The sequence below is a fragment of the Sturnira hondurensis genome, unplaced genomic scaffold (genome assembly GCF_014824575.4).
Source record: "Sturnira hondurensis isolate 20B ecotype Veracruz unplaced genomic scaffold, ASM1482457v3 Scaffold0020884, whole genome shotgun sequence".
Taxonomy (NCBI): Eukaryota; Metazoa; Chordata; class Mammalia; order Chiroptera; family Phyllostomidae; genus Sturnira; species Sturnira hondurensis.
This window is the reverse complement of record NW_028093515.1, coordinates 239,939-267,034: the sequence shown is the minus strand read 5'-3', so window position 1 is coordinate 267,034 and position 27,096 is coordinate 239,939. Positions and strand designations below refer to the sequence as shown.

The window sequence follows — 27,096 nt, the reverse complement described above, 5'->3', positions numbered from 1 at the left end:
CACACGAAGAATAGTAAATATCTCAACAATTTAAAAATATTGATTACATGTTAAGTAATAATACTTGGGATATACTGGGTTAAATCAAATGTTATTAAAGTTAACTTCACTTGTTCCTTTTTCATTTTTTTAAAATGTAGCTACTAGAATATTTAGAATTGCATGTGTAGCTTGCATTGTATTCCTATTGGATGGAGCTATTCTAAGGGGACGGGGAGACTATCGGCAATTAACACAAGAGATAAGCATATTATATGGTGTATTAGGAAGTGATAACTTCTATGAAGAAAAGATAAAGATTAGGGTAAGGGCCCTGGCTGGTGTAGCTCAGTGGATTGAGCGTGGGCCTTCAAACCAAGAGATTGTGGTTCAATTCCCAGTCAGGGCACGTGCCTGGGTTGCAGGCCTGTTCCCAGCAGGGAACTCATGAGAGGCAACCATACACTGATATTTCTCTCCCTCTCTTCTTCCCCTCCCTTCTAAAGATAAATAAAATCTTAAAAAAAAGATTCGGGTAAGGGAGTATATTCGTTTCCTGGTGCTGCTGTAACAAATTACAACAAACTTCGGGTCTTAAAGGCCCCCCCCCCCCACACACACACCAATTTATCATCTTGCAGTTCTGAAAGTCAGAAGTCCCAAATGTACCCTAGGGATCTAAAATTAAAGGCTGAGTTTCTGCTGGAGATTCCAGGGGAAAATGCATTCTTTGTCTTTTTCAGCTTCTAGAGGGCACCTGCCTTCCTTGGCTCCCAGCCCTCAATCCAGCCCCTGCTTCCATCATCCGATCTCTACCTCTGACTCTGAGCCTCCTGCCTGCCCCTCATGAGGCCCCTGTGATTACATTGGGCCCACCGAAACCCAGGATAAACCCCCCCCCTATTTTAAGATCCTTAATGTAATTGCATCTGTGAAGTCTCTTTTACCACATGAAGTAACATAGTCACAGAATCTGGGGATCAGGAAGTGGACATCGGAGGTGGGGTGCATTATTCTGCCTTCCACGGGGAAGGCCACAGGAGAGGTGTTACAGTTTTACACAGTTGTGTCTGAGAGAGCCTCACTGAGACTGTGAAACCTGCCTAAAGATCTGAAAGGACGGAGGGAAGGAGCGGTGTGGATGTTAGGGAAGGGCATTCCCAGGAGCAGAAACAGCCAATGCAAAGGCCCAGAGGTGGGACATTCCCTTTTCCTGGGTCCTCCTCCTCCTTGCCGCCCCCGAAGAACTGGTGCCTCTGCATCTTGCTTGAAGAACAGAAAGGTTTGAGACCCCTATTCATCATTGGCCTCTCGTCACAGTCTCTATTCCCCAGGGTTCCTCAAAGGGCCGGTTAGCCCTAGGGGGCAGGCAGGAGCCTCGTGTCAGAAAGGCAACAGGGCCAGCCAGCCCCTCTACCCACAGTCCAACTGGCCGGTCACCTGGGATCTGGCGAGGCCCTGTCTGTGCAGCGTCCGCCTGCGGTGCCACTGGCGCAAGGAGGCACGGGCCTCGGAGCTGAGCCCCTTTGGTGCACGTCCTGTGTCGGGCTGGTAGTTGGCAATGTGGTGCAGTGCCCCAAACCACGTGGTCAGGTAGTACCCAGCTAGGGGCAAGAAGAAGAGGTCGGCGCAGCTCTCCTGGCTTCCCTTGTGGCAGGAAGGCCCCTTCAGTTTGCCCGCCTTTCCACCTGCTGCAGGGTCAGGCTGTTTGGGGCCCCACCCTGTCGGGTCCTGACGTTCTGGGGATGGGGCCTCACCTTCTCCCAGTAGCTCTTCCGGATCCAAGAGCTCCATAAGAAACTCCACGTCCAGCTGTGTCTCCCCAATGTCCGGACTCCAGATAAGCTCCTCGGTCAACGCTGGGAGGAAGGCATCGGCGCCCAGAGGCTCTGTGGAAGCCGAGGGCGGGCTCTGAGATAGATGGGGGCGTGCAGGCCCCTTCCATCTGATCCCCAGGACCAGGAGTTCTGGCTGTCTCTCACCTTGCTGGGTGTGCAAATGACTCTTACCTGACCCCCAGACTTGCGAAGATGCCCCCCATAGAGCATGTCACCCTACCCCAACGATATCCACACAGGAGCCTCCTCCTACCTGGCTCCTGCAACCCTCAAGGCTGCTCCACATCCAGGTAGATGCAGACTCCTCCTTTACCTTCATTCTCGCCGGAAGCCAGCCCCGCGTAGACATCACTGCACACCGCCAGCAGCAACGCCACCTTGCGGCGTGGGGCGCAAGCAGAGTGGAGGTGTGCAAGGCGCGAGTGGATGCGGCTGCGCAGGGCGGGGCCCTGGCCCTCAGGCCCCGCCCCCTGAGCTCCCGGAGGCCCCGCCCCCGCCCGCAGAGCTATTTGTCGCCGCCGCAGGCGCCGCAGCTCTGGGGCGCGGAGCGTGCGGAGTCGTGCCCATAGGGCCGGCTTCAGAGGCGCCAGTACTGCCCGGCACAAGGCCGCTTCCACCGCGGGGCCTGCGAGGTGTGGAGTGGGGGAGGGAAGAGTCACTGGGCTGCTCTGCGCCCGCCTGCTCGCTCCACCCATCCACCCTGGCCGACTGCCACCCCTCCCTAGCTTCTGGCCACCCGTAAGTGTAGACATGGGTATGAACATGTGTGGAAGAGGGACCCCGGGTGTGAACACACGTGTGAGAGGGAATCAGGGCTGTCACGCCAGTGAGAGAGCAGTGAACAGAACAGGGGTTACTCTGTGTGGCGAAGGGCATGTGAGTAGAAAAGGGATAGAGAGGAAGAACTTGCATGTGAACACATATGTAGGACCAAGTGGTGGCAAATGTGAACAGCGTGGGTTCAGGGAGTGGCCCTGAGTCTCCTCCCAGTCCTCCTCATTACCAAGATCCTCGTCCTTCGGGGGGACCCCAGGCCCCCTGCTCCCAACGACAGCCCTGACACTGGGGTCCTTTGCTAAGTGATCCTGGAGGTCAGTAAGGAGGTGCCGCACATCCTGAAGCAGCTCCGTGGCGGGGTCCCCAGGCCTGTGGGGGCCCCCAGCGTCTGAGGTGAGGCGCGCCTTGAGACCTCGGAACTGTCTGGCCACATAGCTGCTTCTGGACCTGGCCAGAGCCTGGACGTGACTAGTAAGCACATCCTCGGGTCCTTCCTCTTCATCTTTGTAGTCGTCAGTCTCCTCCTCCTCCTCCCCCAGGCTGGCCAGAGCTGGCCCAGGATGGGATGCTTCTGAGCTGAGTGGGCCTTCCACCCAGGAGACCCGATGAGGGGCAGGGTGCCTGGGGGCTGGATGCGAGGAGAGGGTTGGTCCTCCAAACAGCCGCAAAGAGCTCCCTCACCCCAGGGTCCCGCCCAGCTGACCTGGATCATTTTTCTTGGCAGTCTTTGGAGGCATCTCTGGGGAAGTGTGCTCCATTCCCTGCCCTCTGTGGATCTCCAGGTAGACCTTGTTCACCACGGAGAGCACCCTCCCTGAGGAATCGAGTTGGACACTGCCAATCTGCGGAGGATCTGGTCCCCCAGGTGCCACCCTTCTGGGCCACGTAGGCAGAAAGCTGGCCTCCCCCTCCCTTACAGAACCATGCCTCACCTGCGTGTTGTTCCCCAGGCCCTAGAGCAGGAGGGGGCAAGAGCAGAGTTCTGGGCAAAACATCCCTGAGAAAAGATTAGTGGGAGCCATAATGTGGGTAAGGTGGCTTAGGAAAGGATCCCTCTCAACCCTTGTGATGGGTGGACTGTACCTGCTGGCTGATAGGAAGGCCAGGAGATGGGGCAGGTCGGGCATGCAGAGGTTAGAGGATTCCAGACACACACCTGTGGGAGGGAGCGAGGAGGGACAAGTTAGAAAGTGTGAGGCTGGCAGCCTCCTCTTCCCTGGGACTCTTCCAAGTCCTGAATCTCTCCAAGCACCTTCACACAGCGAGATGTCTATTTCTTGGAGTCTGCATCTTTTCCCGCGTCTTTATGTTTACATCCCACTTATGCCCCCGACTATTTATTCATTAGGCAAGTATTTGTCAAGCACCTTCTCCTTCCCAGGTTCTGGGGATCCAGTTGTGAAAAGGCGGACACAATCACTGCCTTCCTGTACCTTACTTTTTTAGTCCGGGGGAGACAGAAAAATAAATGAGTAGAAAAATAAAGATAAATATATGGTATTGTGTGCAATGAACAAAGCAGAGTGACTGAAAATGGCCAGGGCTGTCTTCACTGTGGTGGTGGAGAAGGTTACAGTTGCACAGAGGGCTGAAGGGTGGAGACCAAGCCAATCATTCGGGGAGGAGCGTCAGTTCAGATGGGGTGAGCAAAGGCCCTGGGGCTGGGATTCATGTAGTGTGCTTGGGGAAGAGAGGACAGCACGGTGTGGCTGGGGCAGAGTGACTGAGGGGCAGCAGGTGGACAGGTGGGCAGGCTGGCTACGGAAACACCTTATAAACTATGATGATGAGTTTACATTTTTTATTTAAGGATATTACATATCCTTTGCAGGGTTTAAGGCAGAAATCTGTAATATCTCATTGACTGAAAATACCACTCTGGCTGCTGGGCTCAGAATGGATTGCAGGAAGGAAAGGAAAGGGTGGGCATGGGGGTGCCAGAGAGGAGCCTGCTGAACTTGTCTGGGAAAGGGCTGCTGTGGGCTCGGACTAGGGTTATGGAAGCGGAAAGGACTGGGAAGATTTGAGAGATGTTTTGGAAGTAAAGTCGACAGCTCTTGATGCTGTCGAGCTGCTGATGCTAAATTTGCTGTTGACTGGAAACGTGGGGGTAGGCTCCTCACCTCCAGGAAGCTTCTGGATCTGGTAAGTGTTGACTTCCCCTGGTGAAGGTCCTGTCCTCAACACCAGGACCTGGCTGGGGGCATGTCCTATGACCAGGAAACTCTGGGGTGGAGACAAAGGCCAGCACGAAGAGGATTTGTGCAGAGGTGTTATTTTTGCCTGCCTAGCATCCATTTCCCTTATTTAGGGCTTCATGCTGCAAATTTCCTTTAGAGAAGGTCCCCCTCCTTCCCAGTCCACTTGTGGGTAGGACTGACTTCCCGTAAGTCCTCAGAGTGGGTCCAGGACCTGACCTAGCCAGTGGGATGACAGTGCTGACCACTGTGATTGGTTCAGAGATGGGCATGTGACCCAAGGTCAGCCAACAGAAATCTTCCATAAGACTTTTGCTGGAGCACTTTGGGAAGAGGCCTCTTTTTACAATGGGGTTACTAACTTGGGGAGGTGTGGTGCTGAGCTGGGGACAGCTACTCTGCCACCACAGGGAGAGAGCTCCCCCAGGGAGGAAGCCACGGTAGACCCATTAGTTACCCAGTCTATCCCCTATTCTTTGCAGCGCACCAGCTTTGCTCAGGGCATTAATATGCAGAGCCATCGAAGATGAATAATAAGTCAGTACTTCCTATCTCTGGCTGTATAACTCCTAGATGAGCTTTAAAAAACATTGCTCTGGGGCCCCATCCATATATTCTGAATCAAATGAAAGAATATTGCCTTTGCTGATAAAAAAAATGGATGCACCCTGGCTAGTGTGGCTTAGTGGATTGAGTGCTGGCCTGCAAAATGAAAGGTCACTGGTTTGATTCCTGTCAGGGCACATGCCTGGGTTGTGGGCCACGGGCCCAGCTGGGGGCATGCAAGAAGCAACTGATGGATGTTTCTCTTGCACACCAATGTTTCTTTCCCAAGAAACATTCTTTTTATTTCTCTTTCTCCCTTCCTCCCTCCCTCCAAAAAAAAATTTTAAATCTTAAAAAAATAGATGCAACTGGAGTTTCCTTTTTTCCTCTTCTTCTGCCTGGAACACATGCACGTGCTTGGACCTGGGGCAGCAGCCACTGGGCAACCAGGAGGGAGTTCAAGAGAACTGCAGACCTGGCTGGTGTAGCTCAGTGGATTGAGCGCAGGCCTATGAACTAAAGGATTGCGGTTCGATTCCCAGTCAGGGCACATACTTGGGTTGCAGGCCAGTTCCCAACACGGGACACACAAGAGGCAACCATACATTGATGTTTCTCTCCCTCTCTCCTTCCCTTCCCCTCTAAAGATAAATGAATAAAATCTTTTTTTTTAAACTTTTTTAAAGATTTTATTTATTTGTATTTAGAGAGGAAGGAAAGGAGAGAAGGAGAGAAATATCAATGTATGGTTGCCTCTCGTGAGTCCCCTGCTGGGAACTGGCCTGCAACCCAGGCATGTGCCCTGACTGGGAATCGAACTGCGATCGTGTGGTTTGCAGGCCCACGCTCAATCCACTGAGCTACACCAGCCAGGCAAATGAATAAAATCTTTAAAAAAATACATTAAAAAAAAAAGAGAACTGCAGAGTCGCTGCCCTTTATGCTACCCAAGCTGCTGAACCAGAGTCAGCAGCTGCCGGTTATGGTGGAAGGATAAATGCCTATTTGTTTAAACAACTGTAGAATGAGTGCTTGTTACTTACAGCCCCACACATTCAGAACTCCCCAGTTTCAAGCAAAGCCAAGAAATAGGGTGAAGAGAAATCTGTAAGTTGTCTGGTTCTCAGGATCCAGGCATTCCTGAAATCATTTCTGGGTTATTCGGTCATTTGAGTCAATACGTGGCCTGTTAGGTTTGGCCTGTTTGTGTTGTGTCTGTCGCTAGCAACGGGCAGAGTTCTGACTGATCCAGGGTGTCATAGGAAGGTCAGAAAGGGTCCCTGGCTGTGAGCACTCACCCCCGGTGGCCACAGCTCCAGAAGGGCTTCTGCGCCCTGGGCGTCCAGCTCTGGGACCTGCCACACCCCCGACGTCCTCTGCAGGCGAAGAAGTGGCTCTGGGGCCCCGAGGACCCCGAAGCAGGCCTCACCTGCTCCATTCTCCAGGCTGGGATGTGCAGGGTCCCGGAGACCAGGGGTCAGAAAGGGGCAGTTGGATACTGAGGTGGGGCCAGAGGTCGGGAAAGGCTAGCCCGGGGGTAGAGAGTGAGAGACGGGGTTCGGGGTCCCGTGGCGGCGAGGGGGGCAACACTGGATGGAAGGGATTTCTGAATCCAGGGGCAGGAGATGGAGACCCCAGCCCAGAAGCCCTTACCTCTCCCCATAGGTGGGGCCTGCAGAGGCCTGGTCCTCTGGCTGGGCCATCCTCAGGATTTGGGAGGCCAGCAGGCCATGGCCTGGCCTCTGGCAGGGGGGAAGATAAGGCTCAAGGCTGGTCCAGTTCAGGGGTAAAGTTCAAAATATTTACAACCAATACGGCAAAGACCCTGACCAATCGGAATGGACCCAAGGCTCCTTGCTGTGCCAGGAGTGAACTCTTTCATCACTGGATGGCGGGTGCTCTGGGGAACCCAGGAGGGAGGTCAGTGTGTCTTGGGGTGAGGGGAGAGGGAGAGGACTCGAAATGACAAGCATTTACCAAGTGGTAGGGCAATATTTCAGGTTTTAACATCCAGGGCAGCCGTGTGAATGTGGACCAGCTGAGTAACAAGCCCACCCATAATCCAATGCCTGGAAAAGGGCTCCGCCCACAGTAGGTTCCATAAATGAGACAAATGTTATACCACATCCCCTCCTCCTCCCTTCCCAGACGATGAAGGGGCCCTCAAATATTTTTCCCCAACATTTTTTTAATGAAAATTTCAAACGTTCAGCAAAATGGCAAGAATTTTAAGGGAACATCCACACACTCACTACATAGATTCTACCGTTATTTTTCTCTGCTTTCTCACACAGCCGTCTCTCTAGCCATCTGTCTGTCAGACCTCAGCTCTTAGCTGGGTACGGAGACCTGGCCTGGGCCACCGGTTGAAGTGGGCATTTTTGAGTATTTCCCCTGTAGCCCTCCCAGGAGTGGGGAGCTTAGATCCATGCATCCCACAAATATTTATTGAGTACAGGCCCAGAATTAGGTGCTCTGGACCCAGATTAGGCCCTGCTCTCAGGGGCATCCACTCTTCTTGGGGTGGATAGAAAATGTGGATAATAGGCCCTGGCTGGTGTAGCTCAGTGGATTGAGTGCGGGCCTGTGAACCACATGATCGCGGTTTGATTCCCAGTCAGGGCACATGCCTGGGTTGCAGGCCAGTTCCCGGCAGGGAACTCACAAGAAGCAACCATACTCTCTCCTTCCTTTCCCCTCTAAAAATAAATAAATAAAATCTTAAAAAAAAAAAAAAGAAAATGTGGGAACAGCTAAGCAAATCAACCAGCCTGCTGAGTTGACCAAAGCAGGTACCCGGTCCAGTGAGGAGCAGGTGGGGTGGAGGGGGAGGGGGAGGGGGAGGGGGAGGGGAGGGGAGGGGGAGGCAGATGCTCACCTGGGTCCCGTGAGAAGGGCAGGAGGAGGTAGGTGGCGCTGGGCAGGGCAGGATGGGGAGCTGCCTAATACCAAGGGGGCAGTAGCAGGTAACAAGGCCAGCTGCTCGGTCCCTGGGGGCCCCTACCTGTTCACGGAGGCTGGAGGAGCAGGAAGTGAAAGTGCTCCTCTCAGAGAGGAAGCTGAGTTCCAGGGGAAGAGGCGGGGCTGGGGTATCTGAAATCGACCTTCCTCCCTATTTCTGGTGGCTCGGGCCGCAGGTGGCAGGGCCTTGGAGGAAGGGGCCCTGGTAGACTCAAAGTCCAGGGCTAAGAGCCCTGAGGCCCCCACCTGCCCTGGAGTCCCCTGGTGGCATCCCTCACTCTGTTTCTCACAAGAGCATCTAGATGTCCTGGTTTCTTCAGTGGCCTGAGATCTCCCCCACTCCCTCCAGCTGCTTCTGGTGTGTCCACAGAAAGGAACAGCAAGGCCAGACAGCTGATTGTTAGTTTCGGTTTTTAATTTGTCTCCAATAAGCAACATCATCTTCCTGTCCACACATGGAGGTGAGTCCTGAGTGCAGGTGGCCCAGCACCCACTTTGGGAGTTGGAGGCAGAGAAGTGAGAGGTCCAACCCCCACCACTGGATGAACTATGGTCGGAGCACCCCCTTTCCCAGGGTAGGTTAGATTTTGTCTACCTGGCCACAGGCCTCTGGGAGCAGTAGTGTGGGGTCCTGGGGACCTGTCCTGGGACGGTTAGAAATTTGGAGGCCCTCCAGCCCCCTGAGAGCAGTTAGAGATTAGGGGAGGTCGATCCTCGCCCCTGGGAGAGGTTAGAGGCTCCGGGCTGTTAGACAGGGCTGCCCAGGCCTCAGCCCCCGGGAGATGTTAGAGATCTGGCAGGGGCCGGGGTGGGGGGCTGGGACCCCAGTTTTGGGAGACAGTGGTTATGAGATTGAGGGGATGCTCTGAGCTCCCCAGACAAGAGCTTAAAGTTAGGGAGGGCCGAGGCTGGTTGGGGTCCCAAAGGAGCTGGGTGCCCTGCCTGGGAGACAGCCGTTACTGGGGTTTCTCCCCCTCTGTGGTCTTGGCCTCTTCCTTGGTAGGAGGTGGGGACTTGCTGGAGGAAGCTGATGTGGTGGGGTTGGGGCGCCCCGACTCTGACTGAGCATCTATGCTGGCGTGCTCCTTCCGCACAAGGTCCTCCAGCTCCTTCTGCGGGGACAGTATTTCCAGCGGTCAGAGGTCACTGTGCCTCATGAGTTCAGAGGACCCGTGAGACAGGGGCCCAGGGACTGGGTTTGGGGTGGGCCGGGGCGCCTCACCTTCCATCCAAGGAGGTCAGCAAGAGCCAGGCAGCCCTGGTCACAGTCACCCAGCCAGGCCACATCCCTGCGGGTGAGTGAGAGTCAGCTCTCCCAGGCTCGCCCCAGGCCCCTGCCAGCTCTGTCCTGACTGGGTGGCTTCACGCCATTCCTCCCACCTTGGACCTGTCCCTTGCAGGCTCCGCCCCTCCCAGCGGCCCAGGCCTCACCTGTAGGCCTTCTTGGAGTCGAAGTCCATGCCTCCTCCGAGGCCCATCATCATTCCCAGGAAGGGGTCGGTCTGCAGGGAAGGGGAGTGTGGGGGGAGCTAAGAGCACAGACCCTCGAGCCAGGTGGCCTGGATTTGTATCCCAGCTCTGTGACTTTGCTCAAGTGACCTGGCCTCTCTGAGCCTCAGTTTCCCTACCTGTGAAGGGGGACGATCATCGAACCGCTCCTGGGGTTGTACTGTCAGCAAGTTCATGCAAGAAAAATGCTTACAAGAGTGTCTGGCGTGAGGTATGTTTTTGCCTGTCTGAGGAAACATCGTTCCCCAGGAAGGAGCCCAAAGCTCTGATGTCACTGCCCAAGGCGCCGGCTCCAGCTCACCCCGACCCCTCAGTCCCAGGAAGTGAAACATCCCTGTTTTGGCTTCAGTCGCTTTGGGTTGGGGTTTTGTCACTTGCTCAGAAGGCTCCTTCGGGCCCCAGAGAACTTAGGGACTTTTAGTCAGGGCAGCCTGGAACTCGATCCCTTCAGACTCGTCCTGAGCCCCAGGGGCCTGAACTGCTGGGTTCCCTACAAACTCACCCAGATGCAGGAAGGAAAGAATGTGGTGGGGGGGCGGCGGTGGTGCATGGATAAAAGCTGACTCACCTGGCCAGTTTTTTCCTTGTTGATGAGCAGGCGCGGGGTAGACAGGGGCGCCCTGGGGGGATGGGGAACTGAGTGGTGAGGACCTGCTCTGGCTCCCGTCCCCTCGCCCCCTGCCCCGGCGCCCCAGCACCCCCCCAGCTCTGACCCCCAACCTACTTGCCAATGAGGGATGCGAAGGGCTGCACCTGCAGGGAGGTGCCCATGATGATGAGCAGGTCCACCTTCAGGAAGTCCTGTGGAGCGGCAGTGCCATGAGGGCTCCGGGACTGGGTGGTCTGGGTGGCCCTCCCCATCCCCACCTCACCGCAAGCTCAAGGGACCCTGCCCAGGGCAGGGACGGGCTCTCCCCACAAGGGCTGAGCACAGGGCGCTGGCGGAGATACTTACCGACTGAATGCAGGAGAAGAAACGGGCTGGGAGGTTCTCACCGAAGAACACGATGTCTGAGGTGGAGACAGATGGACAAACCACGCAGGACAGAAAGAGACAGTGAGTGGGGGAGGCAGAGAAGGGGGAGGAGGTGAGAGCAGGCAGGAGCAGGAGGCAGAAGGTAGAGGCGCGCGGGAGTGCAGAGCAGCGGGGACAGGGCACGGAAACCTCTCCCCGGGAAAGGGGGACCAGAAGGCGGGTGGAGGGTGCGTGTGGTCTTCTCGGGAAGGACTAGTGCAGGGAGCGGGGTTCCCGTCCGAATTCCCCTTGGTCGTTCCAGCCCCAAGGCTCACCAGGCTTCACCACGCTCTGACACTTCTCACACTTGGGAGTCACCTCGGAGAAGATCTTCTCTGGGTGTGGAGAAGGGGAAGGGGAGAAGGCGGTGAGAGGCTCTGGGGTGGGGGTGGGGGGCTGCAGCCTGCCTGCCGCCTCCCCCGGCCCCTTCCTTCACTCTCCACACAAACACGGAGAACCTCCGTGGGGTACCTTAGTCACGGAGAACCTCCTGGGGTATCTGACCCGCTCAGAAAGGGCCTCCTCTCAGAAAACTACCCCTTCCCTCCCCCACGCCTCAGGAGTCCAGGGGTGGCTCCCAGCACCAGGCTTAGCTACTGAATGGAAGAATACACAAATGAGCAGACACCAGCTCCTAATAGGGGCCACCGGACGCCCTACCCCCCACCCGGGGAGTCAGGAGCGAAGCTTGCCTGCGGGTCTCTGAGGGCAGCCCTCCTTCCTCCTGGGTCAGAGAGGCCTGGTGGGCGCAGGCCGGTGGCAAAACAAGAGGAAAGAGTATGCAGACGGTCCTGGGGTGGGGAGACGTCTGTGGGTGCAGCTGCTTCCCACCCTTGGGTTCGGTGACTGACCCCCCACCACACACACTCTGTCCTCGTGACAATCGTGCTCCTTATTGATTATTGACTAAAGAAACTTGAAAAGTGGTCTGTCACTTGCAACCCACAGAATCCTGGCTCACTCATTCAACTATTTATTCGTTTCTTCAACAAATCCTCAGAGCACTGTTTCAGTGGGTGTCCTTTGCTTTAAAACACGTGTGCACTGACATTATGCCCCTTTGTGGGTGCTGCACGTGACCACGGTGGGGTAATGCTAACTGTATAGGACCCCCAGCTGTGCGTGGCTCGCTGTTCAGGCCTCCCCACCCCAGGGCCGGTCAGCTGGTGTTTTGTCAAAAAGGCCACACTCCAGAGGCCCTGCTATAAGGGCTGAATAGGGAGCCTATTCCCTTATCTCCCGGGGACACCAGAGGCTTTGTGAAGTCAGCATAAAGAATGCCAGAAATGCCAGTGACTTCTGAGTCAGCACAATGGTCGTCAGAAACAGTCACTTGCTGGCATTCAAGGAACATGGATTGGCTGGCGTTCCCCCTCCCGAACGCTCTGTCCTCACATGAACAGACACTAGGACTTCAGCAAGCCCTGCAGTCGGCCCCGTAGGGGCAGCCCCGGCCCTCAGCCCTCACCAGGCCTGTGTCTGGCTTCACACTCCATCCACTCTGCTGCCCTGAAACTCTGGGCTGAATCCTGTGCCGCTCGTGCGAGTGCTGTCCGATACAGTCACCATAGCAGATAACGGCTTTTTACATCTAGGTTAATACAATCTAAAATTCAGTTCCTTGGTCCCACTAGCCATGTTTCGCTGTCACAAGTAGCAAGTGGCTGCCATACTGGACAATATATATGGAAGGTTTCCCATATCTCAGAAAGTTCTGGACAGTTCCGCTCTTCTTAGAACTTAGTCCCGCCCTGGCTGGTGTGGCTCAGTGGCTTGAGTGTCGGCCTGTGAACTGAAGGGTCGCCAGTTCGATTCCCAGTCAAGCACATGCCTGGGTTGCGGACCAGGTTCTCCGTGGGGGGGTGTGTGAGAGGCAACTGATCTGTGTATCTCTCACAGGGCAATGTTTCTCTCCCTCTCCCTCCCTTCCCCTCTCTCTAAAAAGAAATAAATAAATTTTTTAAAAATTAAAAAAAAAAAAGAACTTAGTTCCATTTTTCTTGATGAGTACCTCATGTACAATAGGGTGGGAGCCCCTCAAAGGACAGAGAGCGAGGGTTTTGTGACCTCTCAGAACAGGCTGTGTGACCACTTGGGACCCTCTCTGCTAACTCACTCTCTGTGTGGGACTGAGCTGGCTCTGGAGCTCGCATCCACCCTACGACGGCTGTGAGGTGGTGTTGGAGGCAATGTCACTGTCACCTCAGACCTTTGGAGGCGGCCATTACCGAGACACAGAGCTGTGCAGGACAGAACAAGGGCCCACCGGAGAGAGGTCCTGCCCCTGGTGCTGAGAGGTGGACGGTGGGCGGGAGGCCTGCCCTCGAGGGTGACCTCCAGCCCCTCACCTTTCATCCAGCTGAGCGGATACTCCTGCCGGCAGAGGGGGCTGACGCAGTGCGACGTGTGGAAGGTGCCGTGGGCCTCCACTAGGTCCTCAGGCTCCAGGCCTGCCACGCGCTCCAGGGTGTCTATGTTCTGGAAGGAGAGACGGAGGGAAGAGGGTCAGGAGGGAACCACTCTCCTCAGGGGCAGAAGGCGGAGCAGGGAGTTGTAACCAAGAAAAACCAGTGGGACGGGGAGAGGGAAAGAGAAGGCAGGCAAGGGGCAAAGTGTGTCTGAAAATTTCTGTTTATTCTGATGGTGTCCCTAAAAGGGTAAAAGCCAGGGATGCTTCCAGGCAGGGGCCCAAACTCAAATGGACATGGGCCAGGCTCATGGCCATCACCCAGCCCACACAGTGTTTTTCTGCAAATTCAGGCCACTTTTCTTCTATGTTTCAGATTGTTTGTTTTGTCAGAACGACATACTGCAGTGCCACCAACCAGAAATCTGTTGAAATAATGTAGAAATGTACACTGTTTCCACTGACACTGGAGCCCCTCCCCCCCCCCCATGTGGCGTCCTGGGGCACTGCCCAAGCTGCCCAGCTGTCCCGGCCAAGCACTGACAGAAATGAAAAACTCCGGAGTTACTATTTGGTGTTAATCACACCGTTTTCCTGTTCTGAGGTTTCTGACTGTGGTCTGTTTCATAGATGGCACCCTAACCTGGGTTCCTTTAAGACAGAGACACTCTGCATTTTGCCCGAACAAGAGTATCCTCTTCCACAGAGATGTCCGTGCTCTCTCCTTTCTCTCTCAACGCGCAGCCCTTCTGGAGCTGCTTCTGTTTGCCCACCAGGCAGGAGCAGACGGAGGACACTGGCAGACGTGGCAGAGACGGCCCGTGGCGGCCCGCCCCCGAGCTGGTCTGACAAGGCTTCCTGGAGACTCCGTGAACAACTGCAAGGCCCCCTTTTGAGGGCAGACGGCCCCAGCGGCTCCCTGCCTGCGGTCAGCGCTTCTCTACTAGAAATCCTAGTTTTGCCTGTGCCTTGATTCAGCCTACTCCCGACTCCCTTGCTTAAGTAGCGTGCATGCAAATAATTCAAGAGCGTGAAGAACTGCCTAAATGACCCCGATATTTTGACGCCACGCGTAATCAAGAAACCACAAACAAAAACAAAGAATGAGGCTAACCTGTATGTACTGATACGAAATGATCTCAGCAAGATGTTAAAAGGCACAAGAGCACAAAAGCAGCATGTACAGGATGTGAAAAAACATATTTGAATGTATGTATCTGCTTGCCTAAGTATAGGGTCTCTTCAAAGGAGACGCATGAAGGAGTCAGCAGTAGTAGCCTGCGGCGGGGCGGGGCAGTGCGGCCCAGGCAGGTCCTGCACGGAGGACGAGCGCTGAACTCCAGGTGATACACAGCCACTGCCCGGCGGCCCCAGGGCCTTGTGGGAAGCTGGCCATGGAGAGGAGGTGGGGCCTGGGCAAGGGTGGGCCGTTCCCGGAGGGGGTAGTGGCTACTCAACTCCAGCCCACCCTTCTCCCCAGGACAGCCACCCAGGGTGCAGGTCCTCCCTGTTTTCAGGAGGAGACCGAAGTCTGGATTTTCACCTGAAACCTGATTTTTAAACCTTTAAACCTTTTTATTTCAAAACATCATGGCCCTGGTTGACACATGGCCAATGGCAGCTTTTAAAAACCATGGAGATGATGGATGTTTCTCGTTCGCATCAATATTTTCTCCTTCCCTTCTCTTCTAAAATTAAATAAACAAAATCTTAAAAAAAAACTGCCCTGACCAGTGTGGCTCAGTTGGTTGGGTGTCATGCCACAAAGCAAAGGGCCGCTGGTTTGATTCCTCGTCAGGGCACAGACCTGGGCTGCCAGTTTGGTCCCCGGCTGGGGTGCACATGAGGGGCAGTCGATTGCTGTTTCGCCCTCACGTTGGTGTTTCTCTCCCTTGCTTTTTCCCTCCCTTCCCTTCTTTCTGAAATTAAATAAAATCTTTAAAAAATTTTTTTAAAGCATGAAGTTGCTACGTGGGTGTGGATACGGAATAGTCTCCCCGACAAGGAGTCAGGTGAGAGAGAGCCAAGCCCAGGGAGCACTTGAAACTATGCTCCCCAGCCCGTGGCATCAGTTTGGCTCAAATACACACAATAATTTTCTGTTTTAAAAGTGTGGCTGTTGCCCTGGCTGGTGCGGCTCAGTGGATTGAGCACTGGCCTGCAAACTGAAGGGTCGCGGGTTCGATTCCAGTCAGGGAATCATGCCTGGGTTGCAGGCCAGGTCCCCAGTTGGGGGTGTGCAAGAGGCAACTGATTCGATGTTTTTCTCCCTTTCTTTCTCCCTCCCTTCCCCTCTCTCTAAAAATAAATAAATAAAATCTTTAAAAAAATTAGACAATAGTGTGGCTGTGCCTTACCAAAAGGCAATCTGAGTTGGAGGCCAGTGAATTCGTGGTGACAAGGAATTTCCTTCCTTCAGCTGCCCCGTTAAAAGATTTTCATAATAAGTGTAAGAGAAATAAAGAGAGGCGAATAAACTGGTCATAAAGTACAAATGCCGTGTATATTTAAAAGAATGTTTGGCTGTGGCGATCACAGCAGCCTCAACAAGCAGGACAACCGTTCCCACGTTCGAGTGGACACATGTGCCTGAGATAAAAATAGCTCAAGACGTGCTTCAGGACTGCTGCGTCACCACAACTCAGAAGGAAGTGGAGACACCATGTTCCAGAAAACTGGGTCAGTGACTCAAATAGTGGCTGAGATCAAAGAAGAGGGTGTCAAATTTGAAAAAACAAAACAAAACTGGTTTCATGAAATGTGAGAGAGGAAAGATTTTTTCCACCTATATCTATTTTAGGTGGTATGCCGTTCGGAGTGTTATGTGTAAATTTCACGCACTAAATATTGCAACTGGTGGGGAGAATGCCTGAGAGTGCACTTTGACCCCAGAATGTATTCATGTCCGCGCTTGTGTAAAGATAGTGGGCAGGGTGCTTTTAGGGTCGACCGCAGGGGTCTGGGCCCTGGCAGAGCTGGGAAGTGACCCGCCGAGCGGCTCTGGGGAGCCACTTCGTCTTGGGCCTGGGCTCCTCATGCTGGCACCCTGGGAACTCACCCCATCGGCTGAGTCTAAACATTGTCTATATGTCTATTCACCTCCTCTTAAACCCCTCCTCTGCCCCCCGCCTCCGGTCTCCCACCGTCTCAGTAAAAAGCGGCAGGTGCTCAGGCTAGGAGCTGTCAGGCCGTCCTGACTCCTCTCTCTCGCATGAATCATTTCAGATCTAATTCGTCAGCAAGGCCTGTTGGTTCCCATTTCAAAACAGGTTCCTAACTCACCCCTTCTCCCTCGACGGTCCCCATCCTGACGCAGCCTCCATCCTCTCCTGCGTGGACCACCACAGCCGCCTGCTCCCTGGGGCTGCAGCCCCGCCCCACCGTGCCCACAGTCCAGCTCCTACAGCCAGCAGGACTCCTGGTCTCGCCCTGCTCGGGGCCCCCCTGTGGTACCATCTCATGCATGGTATAGGACAAAGCTGTGGCCCCCAAGGCTCCACGTGGTCTACCCCTGTCACCTCCTCAACCTCATCTTCGCCGTTCTCTCCTGCCACTGTCCTCATGCTTACTTGATCCAGCTTCTTGAACATGCCAAATAGTCTCCCTCAGGACACTTGCACCAACTGTTCCCTGTGCCTGGAACACACTCCCCCAAGATAATCCCCTGGTTCCCCCCTCCCCTCCTTCAGGTCTTTGTCCAGATGTCCCCTCCTCCGTGAAGCCTTCCTGACACCTGGGTGATGACAATGCTACACCCCCCCCCCCACACACACACAGAGCTTTGGATTCCCCTTTCCTGCTTAATCCTGCTCCACAGAACTCTCACCATCTGCCACCCTAGATAAGCTACTTATTCATCTTGTCCACCATCTCCTCGCACATCAGAGTGTCGGCTTCAGGAGGGCAGGAGTGTCTGCTCCGTTTGCTGTCTGCAGGGCCTGGCACGGGGCTGACAATTAGTAAACATTGTCGACAAACAGGGATGCCGGCAGGGCCGAGGGGAGGAGCCCACGAAGTCATGCATGGAGGGCACTTGGCTTCAGGTGGGCTGTTTGTGCCGTGTCTGAGTCACCTCCCGTGGATACAGCTGACCCTCTGGGAAGCAAGGTCAGGTTTATCCTGAGCCTGGGCTCCTCCTTGAAGGCGACTGTGCCCCTCCCCATCACGGCCCCAGCTCTAGGCAGGAGCACCTGTCCCCATGTGCCAAATCCGGACCTACAAAGAATTCATCTTCCCCCTGGTGGCAGCTTCTGAGGTTGCAGGCTGCAAAGGGCCAGGTCGGGAAGGAAACATCAGAGAGCACGCTCCCCTGGCTGGTGGCTGGCGAGGCTCAGTGGACGGAGTGCTAGCCTGCGAACTCGAGGTCATCAGTTTGAGCCCCAGTCAGAGCAACTCCCTCCCTTCCCCTGTCCCGAAGAATGAATCAAAACAAAATCTTTTAGCCCTGGCTGGTGTAGCTCAGTGGACTGAGTGTGGGCCTGCAAACCCCATGATCGCGGTTCGATTCCCAGTTAGGTAGGGCACGTGCCTGGGTTGCGGGCCAGTTCCCAGCAGGGGACTCACGAGAGGCAACCATACATTGATGTTTCTCTCCTTCTCTCCTTTCCTTCCTCTCTAAAGATAAATAAATAAAATCTTTAAAAAGAAAAAAAAGAGAGTACCATACCTTCACTTTTAAAAAAAGCAACAACAAAATCTTTTAAAAATGAACAGACTACCTCTTTATATTCATGTGCTCTCCACTTGATAATTTTGGGTTCTGAGGTATCATTTATAGTATGCATGACAGAATTTCAATACACAATCATAAAACAAAGGTAGAGGCACAAACATGTTTTACTGTCGGGGGTGCGAGATCCCAGAATTCTTGCCGACTAGTCCGGGAGCCAAAAAGGTGAGCCGCCCTCGCCTGCCTGCGCCAGGGTGAGGCATCTGGCTCAGCGCCTGACATGGCACCTACGAGGCCTTTGTGCAACTCACAGAAAGAGGTCCCTCTCTTAAAGAACCACGTCACCAGTTAGGGTGCTACCACAGTACATGGATTTTGTTAGATCGAGTGGCTCCGGTATCACCTGCTGGAAAACCCTAACTAACATACATGAAATCTATGGTGTACATGGCGACCACCCCCTCAGACACCAGGTCCTTCCTCAGTGCACAGGGGACGGCTGGGAGAGGACTTCCCCATCATGTCACCGCAGACCTGAGAGTGTGAAGCTTGGCTGGCCTCTGCTTTATGGAAGGGCAAACTGAGGCTGAGAGGGAAATGACTCACTGCAGGTCACAGGACAAAGCAGCAGTGGCCTGAGCTCTGGACAGACAGACGCCCGCCTACCTGAGTGTAGCAGCGCAGGAGCAGCCCTTTCTCCTTCAACAGGCGGATGAAGTAGTGGCACAGGGTCGGCTGGAGGGGAGCAACCAGAACAAGGCTGACAGTAACACGGAAGATCCCATTTCCCCTCGGGGAATCGTCACATCGACCTCGAGAGGCGGAGCCCGTCACTATCCCCCTTTCGTGGGGAGGAAACTGAAGCACAGGGAGGCTGACTGCCTTGCCAAAGTCACACAGCTGCCGAGCTGTAGAGTTGGGATTTGTACAGAAGCCGACTGGCTCCAGAGTCCGGGCTTTTACACGTGCTGTTAACTCATTTAAGCCTCACAGCAACCCTCTTCGGATGATATCAGCAGCTTCATTTTATAGGTGGGGAAACTGAGGCTCAGGATCAAAAGAGCAGGAAGGAAGGGATTTGGAGTTGGACCCAGGCAGTCTGGGCCCAGAGCCCATGTGCTCCTTGACCACGGGACACTTGTCCAAATGGTCTTTCCCATGCCTCGAGTCTGCCACCCTTTTCTGTTCCCCTTGGCTGAAAAAAGAGCTCACCTTGAATTGCCCAGGATACAGCTCCTTGGCGAGAGCAAAGAAAGGCTCTGGATGTTTCTGTGGGAGAGACAGCGAAGGGCAGGTGGGCACCCAGATGCCCCTGGTGAGAGGAGAGCAGAGGACCCCATTTCCCCAACCCCATCATTGCAGACCTTCCTCCCTGCACGTACCTTGAAGTAGCCAACCTCAAAGATGGCCTCTGGGTAGGGAAGTTGGTACTTCTGCAGGTTGGCGTAGAGGCCCGTGGACGGGGAGCGGAAGTCCGGGATGCCTGCGGCTAGGGGAGGAGGGGCAGGGAGCAATCCATCAGGGCCTTGGGCCCCATCTATTCCACAGCCACCCTCCCAAGTGAGGTCCCAGACATGGCTCCTTCAGCTCCTGGAAGGGGCTCCCCAATCCAGGGCGTGGCTATTGGGGGAGGGGCACTTACATGTGGAGATTCCAGCTCCCACCAAACAGATGACCCTGCGACCTGAAAGAGAGCACACGTATCATGTGACTTGGTTTGCTCATCCCCCAAATAACACCACCCATCACAGCCCCTGACACGGTTTACTCAGTTCCAGGCGCTGGGGCACAATTTCCGATGCATGAATGGTCCTCTCCACCATCTTGAGGTGGGTGGTGTTAACACCCCCATTTTACAGACAAGGAAACCAAGGCTCAGAGAGGGGAAGCAGTCACACAGATGAGAGAGCCAGGATGAGGACAAAGAATCTGCTGTTTGAAATGATACCAACTTGGTCAAGAAAAGACCCCTAACTTGGAGAGAAATTTCTGTCCCTAACCAGAGCTAGAGAAAAACAGGAGACCTTAATGAGGAGGCTGGGGCTGGAGGTTCCCCTAGAAAAGCCACAGGTTGCTGTACAATTCTCTGGCAGCACCTCATCTTTTGGACACAATCCTGAACGACCATCTATTTCTAGCACATTATACACATCTGCCATCAATCAAACACACATCAGCCACCCGAAGTCTGGCAATTTCCAGATGAGGCCTGATCTGCCACCCTCAGCCCAGACCTAGTGAGCAGGACAGCGGGTGGGGGCTTCAACTGCTGGCTCTCCGGCTCACCGGCAGGGCGCCTTGGTTGTCTCAGTCAGACCAGCTGACTTCAGCTACCTGCTCTATTAATTTTATTTTATTTTATTTTTTAAACACATTTTATTTATGTATCTTTAGAGGGGAAGGGAAGGAGAGAGGGAGAGAAACATCAATGTATGGTTGCCTTTCGCGCGTCCCCTGCTGGGAGCTGGCCTGCAGGGAACTGGCCTGCAACCCAGGCATGTGCCCTGACTGGGAATCGAACCGCAAGCGTCTGAGTCGAAGGCCCGCGCTCAATCCACTGAGCTATACCAGCCAGGGCCTCTATTAATTAAATGAGCATGCAGCAATGACCTTGCAGAGCTGTTGAATAAATGTATTCGTGTAAAGCTTTGATCCGTGCCCAGACTGAGCAAATGCTACACGGTTGACCCCTGATCAATGTGAGGGCTTCCTAGAGATGGCGCTACCCCCACCCTGGCAGCTGAAAATCCGTGTATAATTGACTGCTCCTAACCTTATCCACGAATACCCTACTGTTGACGGAATCTTTACCTATAAAGAGTAATTGATACATAACTGTGTTATATGTATTACATACTGTATTCTTACAATGAAGCTGGAGAAAATAAAATTATTATGGAAATCATAAGGAAGAGACAATACAGTCACAGCATTTATTGAAAAAACCTGCCTATAATTGGGCCTGTGCAGTTCAAACCCGCATTGTTTAAGGGTCGGCTGTGTGTGTGTTTGCGGGTGTTCTTTGAGTCAGTCGTACTAAGCTTCTTGAGACTCATAATTTGTGTACTGAGAAGCAGTGCATCCCCCCATTTTCACCAGCTTTCAGAAAAGAGGACGGGAAGGCCTGGCAGGGGTTGAATCACTTCCCCATAGCCCGGCTGCCTCTTCAGCTGCTGGCTGGCAGATGGCCCTGCGGCACAGTGCCCTGGCATCTGCCTGTCAGCTGACGGACAGACGCGGGCGAAGCCCTGCAAGCCGGGCGCCTCTGGGGTGTCCTGTCCAAAGGAGGGCAGCAGGGGTGACAAAGGCTGAGGCCTGCCATGGCCTCAGCCCTCAGCTTCCATCTCAGGGATGCCAGCAGACAGGGCCTGGCTGGACTCAGTGGGGGGGCTCCGGGGGAGGGGGCCTGGGCCTGGATTCAGGGGCCTCAGGTTGCTTCTAACCGGCTGTGTGACCCTGCACCAATTCACTGCCTCTCTGTGCCTCAGCTTCCCCCTCTGTAATGACCTCACAGATACAACGTGGAGGAGGCCTGTCGAGTGCTCGGTCCAGGGCTTGGCAAGTGGTGAGGGCTTGATGAACTGTTATTATTTATTATTATCCTTTCATAGGCCCTCTTGTGAGTCAATTATCCTAAAATCCAGGTGCAGGAGGTCGGAAGAAACAAAAGCTTTGCAGCCACTGCCTGTGTCCTCTGGGGCCCACCCAGGCCAGAAACTGGGCAGACAGCTGCCCGGCCTGCCCAGGAGAGGGAGGCCCAGGGTGGTGGGCCTGGCTGCGTGAGGAGGCAGCAGGCAGCAGCTGGAGGACAGGGAAACTGGAGAAGACGTCCTCAACAAAGGGCCGTTCAGGACCCTCAAAGGCTTGATTGTTGTAGCTGAGGACTGCCGAGGCTTGGTTTCTCAAACTCTGGTAACCTCAACTCACAGCAAGAAACATAAACCACACAGTGACCCAGTAAAAGGCACCTACACACACCAGCTGAAAGAAGCTTCCTGTAATCATTAATAATCCTAGGGAACGCTTACACAGCTCTTGCCATGTTCCAGTCCTGTCCCAGGCATTTACATATTTATTGTTTTAACCCCTAGTAACTCTGAAATAAACGCTATTATCATTCCATCAAGTAGGACTGGCCAGTCAGAGCACAGTCATTCAGCAATGCAGATGCAACCCAGGTCTGGCCAGTCAGCGACAATAGTGATTGGTTTGGAGTGAGAACATAACCCAACCCGGGCCAACTGAAGCCAATTTCTGCTTTTTTGCTTGAACCACTCAGAGAAAGATGCTCTCTTCAGTCGGAGCTGCAAGGCCGGTGGAATTGCATTTGAACCTGCCAGGAGCTACCTTTGCCCCGACACAAAGCAGCACCAGAGATGGTTAAGACTTTTGACAACATGGAAGCCCCTGGCCCCAGGCTTTAAGAGCTGGATTTTAGTTAAGGGGTCAACAGACTAATTTTTTTTTTTTTTTTTTGCATAAACCAGTTTGAACTGGGTTTCTTGTTACTGATAGATAGAAGGTGTGAATGGTTCAATGGCTGGGGCTGGGGCTGGGGCTGAGGAGGGGCAGCGGTGCAGCACAGGGAGGGAGGACTCACAGCGTTCACTCATCATGTATCGGGCCACCCCTTCCAGCGTCAGACTGTCCAGCAGACGCTCTCTCTGGGTGCCCAGGCCCAGCGTCTGGGAGAAGAGATTCCGCAGGAAGTCCACTGGTCGAAGAGAGACAGCAGCAGCATTCAGCCCGGGTGCACAGAGGCCCAGAGCCCAGGGGTCTCCTGCCTGCCCCCCACCCCCACCCCATCCCGCTCAGGCTCCATGCCTGACCCAGCCATCGGCCTCCCGGAGTTGGCACTGAACCCATTATTACGTACCTGAATGTCACCCCTGATGGAGGCGAGGGGTATCACCCAGACCCTTCCCCTAAACCGCCCCCACCCCCCGAAACCAGGCTTCTAGGAAAGATACTCACTCTCTGCTTCTCCACCAGCTGCTCCTTCCTCAGTGTCTGAATCTGAGTCCTGGAAGGGGTGGGGGTGGGGTGGCCAGGCCCGAGAAGTGGGGTTAGGGAGTGGGGGGTGGGTGACACCCCATTTTGGGAAAAGGCTCTGGCTGGGAGGTGGACCCAAGGAAGTGAGGGGCAGTGGAGGGATAGCTCTGGGGGCCAGCATGGGGGCTCTGGGTCGGGTTGCCTGCAATGGGACCTGGCCTGCCACTCCCAAGGAAATAATCTCATGTAAGTGACTCGGCTCCTCAGGGTCTCAGAGCCCCTCATCTTGGAGATGGAGCTCAAGGGCCCCCCACTAAGGGGCCATTGTGAGATGAAACGAGTTAACCTAAGTGAGGTGCTCAGACAGCGCCCAGCAGGGCAAGTGCGCGGGAAGCACTGGCTCTTGTTATTTCATGTGCCAAGTCCACATCCTCGCCTTGTACCGCCATTGCCCCCTGTAGTCTCCTCACCGAAGTCCCTCCATAATGGTGGGATAATGCCAGTGAAATCACTTCAGCCTTCACCCTGTGGCCGGCAGCCTGCCTGCTAGAAGCCTCGGATACCACCTCTCCGGCCCCTCCATCTCGTTACTGACTCCTCTTGGCCAGGCTCCCGAATTGCAGGTCTTGGGACTCTGTCCTGGGCGCTCCCTGCTTTCTCCCTCCACCTTCCCTGGGGTAGCTGCCACTTCCAGGCCAATGATGCCACCTCTCTGATCCAAGGTTCCCGTGGTCTCCTGGATGCCTCCCTCTAAGGCACCCCAGGCCCTCACTCCCACTGTGTGCCAAACCGGCCTCAGCGTCTCCCTCAAACCTGCTCCTCCCCCTGATGGCGGGAGATGAGATGGCATCATCTCAGTGTGGCCTCCAACTCACAGTCTGCCAGATGCCTCCAGCCTCCTTCCCCTGACCTCCTGCCATAATGTGTCCCCTCCTCAGTGTTCCCCCTGGTCCAGCCTGTCCTCTCCCCATGGGGATCCTGTCCCAGCCTTGGTCTCCACCGCTGACCGGCCCCACTACCCTCTGTGGGAGGGCCTGTCCCCTCCACCTCGAGCTCTTTTCTTTGGTGTCTCCGCTCTAATGATCTCATCAGGAACATCTACAGGGTTCGCTGTGATGTCAGCTCCAGAAGGCGGGGTTTTTTCACCACAGGATGTCCGGCACCAAGAATAGGGTCTGGCACGAGGCAGCGCTCCAGAACTACCCCGCACTGAATGAATGAATACCTATGTGTTGGCCAGGGCTGGGCCCTACAATGGCTCTGGAAAAAACGATTCTTACCAACTCACTCTCCTGCTTAAAACCCCTCCAACAACCCCTCTCCCCCATCGCTCACTATCTGGTTTCAAGTCTTTTGAATAGGAACCTGTCTTCCAAACAAATGTTCCGGTACCTGTTTATTGCATTTTAGATTATATAAGCTTTGCAAAAAGTCTGACTTTCAGATAAGGTATAACTTGGGGCACCTGCCTTGTAATTTCACTCCCTCCCCCTGAGATAACCAGTTAATCATACAATGGTCATTTCCCCAGATTTTTTCCTCTGAATATAAAACATTATTTTCCCAGAGACGGGTCATACCGTAACACAATGCCACACCTTGCATCTTCTGCAGGACAAGATACTATAGACCCACCTCCTTCTTTTAACCAGCTACACTGCGTTGCATTCATTGTAAGGAGGCCCCACAGTTCACTTAACTGTCTACTGACAGCCACTTGGGCTGCTTCCAGTTTTGCCCCATTATGGACAATGCTGCAATTTATGCCTTCAAATCTCTCTTTGGGACTGAGGATCCTTTATAACATTAAACCTTTTTCTCTGACAGTGGCCCTGTTTTGGGAGCCAGGAGAAGGAGAAGCCTTGGCCTGACAAGAAACTCTTGTACCCTGTGCTGTGCACCTGGGCGGTGCTTTACTCACAGCTTCTGCATCGCCTGCATCTGAACAGCGACTTCACTGCGGGGGCGGGCAGCGTGCCTTCACGCTGCAGACAGGCTCTGTGGAAGGACTCAAGGGCCCTGCCCAGCAGGTGGGAGCAACTTGGCCTAAGCGGGAGCTGGAGTTGCTCACAGGGCCTTCAGGCCTCCCTGAGGCAGCCTGCCTACCTCTCCCTGGGGCATCTGAAAGGCACTGCGCTGTGTGCTGTGGGTTGCAAACGTTCCTCTCGTATTCTGAGTGACAGAGGACAGGATACTTAACAACTCCGTCTCAAGTTCCTCATCTGCAAAATGGCCACAATAGGCCTTGACCCCCACGGGAATGCTGGGAAGATGAAATGAGGTGATGCCCATAAAGCACTAAGCAGAGTACCCGGCTGAAGTAAGTACTCAATAAATGCCAGCCATGCAATTAGTTGACCATTCCTAGTCACCGCCTACTAAACCCACCACACTCTTCCATGCTCTCAGGCCTTTGCACTAGCTGTACCCTCTGTGTGAAATACCATTTCCCAACTTGCCTGGGAAAATTCTAAGTCATTCCTCATGTACTACAAATGTGTCTACCTCAATCTGACTCCTAGACTAGCTAGCCTGTGGATTCTGCCAGGACGGACTGGCTGGAATCTCTGTGATTCTGGGCTTCCACAATGCCTTGAGCTACTTTCACAATTATTTTCATGTAAGGTTATTTTCTAGTCACTTGTGGATGAGACCTGTGAGTTCAGGGACCAAGCTGGATGCCTGTCCCAGGAACAGCATAAATGAAGTTCAGAAGGGACGGAGGTGGGGGGTGGGGCAGGACGGGCAAGGAGAGAGGAAACCTCAGGAGGGCAGGCCTCGGCTTGAGGCTGCCCATCCTTCTTTGATTCTCAGTCCTCAGCATCCACCACTCCCCAGGAGGCTGAACTGGGCCCTGGGGCAAGGGCGTGGGGCTGTGTGCTGAGGGCCCTGGGGTAATTCTCCCTATTGTCACCTCCCCCCAGGGGAGTGGGGTGTAGGAACAAGTCCATCTCTCTCCTTCCCTCCACCCTTCCCCATCTCACCTGAGCCTCCTGCACCTTCCCTGCCTGGGTCTCCAGAGGGTCAGAGGCTGGGGGAGGAGGGGGAGCAGATGTGGTTATAGTGGGGGGAATGGTTAAGGGGTTATCAAGGGCTTCAAAGCAGGGGGACGGAGGCAAGAAGACCCACCAACCTAGTTATACTGGAGCATGGGGTGGTGGTAAAAATGGAGTAGAGGGAGGGAAGGGCTGGGGAAAAGCCGAGTGGACGGTGCTGGGAGGAGAGGTGGTTAGTGAGGGAGAAAGGGCCAGAGATGAAGGTTTAGGAGAGGGAGGGGAAAGTAAAGGATATGGGGCATGCAGGAAACCTTAGGAGGAGTTAGGACGACATATATATAGCGTGTGCGTGTATTGTGCGGAGAGGGCTCGGTTTACACGGAGTGATAAGTTTATAAAGGAAGAGAGAAAGTGAGAGATATTCGGACTGAAAATAGGTGTGGGGGACGAGGTGCGATGGGGGTGGTATGTTTAGGACAGGTACAGGAACTAGAGGGAAGAGATAGGAAGAGGCACCAGGGGTGCCCTAGCATCCTACAGTTCCCCCAAACAACCAGGTACCCTTGGCAACCGGGGCTGCAGCAACTTAAGCCCTTAGCAACCAGGGTCCTTGGCAACCAAGGCTAGAGTAACACGCGATCATTAGTAACTTGGGAGACATGTCAAAAGGACCCTTAAAACCTCGCGACCCAGAAACCCACCAGCCTAACAATATGGATCACTTAGCAACAGCCCCCCGAACCCCACTCCTCCTACATGCAGCCCCAACCTTCTGCCCCACCACACCCGCCCTCGAGCCCCGCGGCCTGCAGCCCTCAGCCAGGCCCCGGCGCGGCCCGGCCCGACTTTCCCACCGAGGACCCCGACTCACCGTCCCGTTCGGCCATGGGCACGGGGCGGGAGCCCTTGGGGCTGTCACCGACTGCTCTGTCCCGTGACAGCACCGGAAACAGTAGGGGCAGAGATGTGGCCGAGATAGTGCAGAGAACTACTACTCCCAGCAGCCAGCGCGGCCACATAAATGCTTTTGCTCAAACCGTGGCGCATGCCCTTCCTAAGTAAGAAAAAACAGGCAAGGTCCGGACTACGAGTCCCAAAGCGCCCCGCGCCGGTAGCCATGCTGATAAAGGGCGCCCGGAAAATGTGGAAACGGGTAGAGAGCGTAGTCCATATGAAGACTCTGATTGGTCGTGGTGTGGCACGGGGGCG

At 54.4% G+C, this 27,096-nt stretch overlaps 2 protein-coding genes across 7 annotated transcripts; both read right to left on the bottom strand.

Moving 5' to 3' along the window:
- Nucleotides 1-522: 522 nt before the first annotated feature.
- Nucleotides 523-8,540, bottom strand: RINL (Ras and Rab interactor like). 5 transcript variants are annotated; one of them, XM_037030719.1, is made up of 11 exons: nt 8,217-8,539; nt 6,992-7,080; nt 6,637-6,784; nt 4,718-4,820; nt 3,678-3,750; nt 3,527-3,591; nt 3,298-3,408; nt 2,821-3,222; nt 2,131-2,442; nt 1,420-1,868; nt 523-1,337 (listed from the first exon to the last, which is right to left on the bottom strand). In XM_037030719.1, exons 2-11 carry the CDS (start codon nt 7,039-7,041, stop codon nt 1,332-1,334), a joined length of 1,719 nt encoding a protein of 572 aa, XP_036886614.1. In that variant the 5' UTR covers nt 7,042-7,080; nt 8,217-8,539; the 3' UTR covers nt 523-1,331. The 5 variants fall into 5 exon arrangements, 4 of the variants coding, with proteins under 4 accessions (XP_036886614.1, XP_036886615.1, XP_036886613.1 ...); XM_037030720.1 differs by having other exon boundaries at nt 1,305-1,583; nt 1,737-1,868; nt 8,217-8,537; XM_037030718.1 differs by having other exon boundaries at nt 1,305-1,868; nt 8,217-8,538.
- A 153-nt stretch (nt 8,541-8,693) lies between these two features.
- SIRT2 (sirtuin 2) lies at nt 8,694-26,921 on the bottom strand. 2 transcript variants are annotated; one of them, XM_037030722.1, is made up of 16 exons: nt 26,759-26,921; nt 25,876-25,922; nt 22,874-22,922; nt 22,500-22,613; nt 19,542-19,583; nt 19,282-19,388; nt 19,112-19,168; nt 18,566-18,634; nt 13,172-13,301; nt 11,099-11,158; nt 10,764-10,819; nt 10,533-10,609; nt 10,377-10,428; nt 9,731-9,801; nt 9,522-9,588; nt 8,694-9,411 (listed from the first exon to the last, which is right to left on the bottom strand). In XM_037030722.1, the coding sequence occupies exons 1-16, from the start codon at nt 26,904-26,906 to the stop codon at nt 9,256-9,258; spliced, it is 1,302 nt and encodes a 433-aa protein (XP_036886617.1). In that variant the 5' UTR covers nt 26,907-26,921; the 3' UTR covers nt 8,694-9,255. The 2 variants fall into 2 exon arrangements, with proteins under 2 accessions (XP_036886617.1, XP_036886618.1); XM_037030723.1 differs by lacking the exons at nt 25,876-25,922; nt 26,759-26,921 and adding an exon at nt 23,238-23,533.
- Between the last annotated feature and the right edge of the window lie 175 nt (nt 26,922-27,096).

What these genes read in the sequence shown, in the direction of transcription:
- SIRT2 (XM_037030722.1), bottom strand. Translation starts at nt 26,906, where the DNA reads ATGTGGCCGCGCTGGCTGCTGGGAGTAGTAGTTCTCTGCACTATCTCG. An exon ending in ATACATGATGAGTGAACGCT is followed by an intron (nt 19,584 to 22,499) that starts GTGAGTCCTCCC and finishes GCTCTCTTTCAG; the next exon opens with GTCGCAGGGTCATCTGTTTG. An exon ending in GACTCCAAGAAGGCCTACAG is followed by an intron (nt 9,589 to 9,730) that starts GTGAGGCCTGGG and finishes ACTCACCCGCAG; the next exon opens with GGATGTGGCCTGGCTGGGTG.
- RINL (XM_037030718.1), bottom strand. Translation starts at nt 7,041, where the DNA reads ATGGCCCAGCCAGAGGACCAGGCCTCTGCAGGCCCCACCTATGGGGAG. An exon ending in GGCCCCACCTATGGGGAGAG is followed by an intron (nt 6,785 to 6,991) that starts GTAAGGGCTTCT and finishes TGCACATCCCAG; the next exon opens with CCTGGAGAATGGAGCAGGTG. An exon ending in TGGAGCTGTGGCCACCGGGG is followed by an intron (nt 4,821 to 6,636) that starts GTGAGTGCTCAC and finishes TCTCCACCCCAG; the next exon opens with AGTTTCCTGGTCATAGGACA.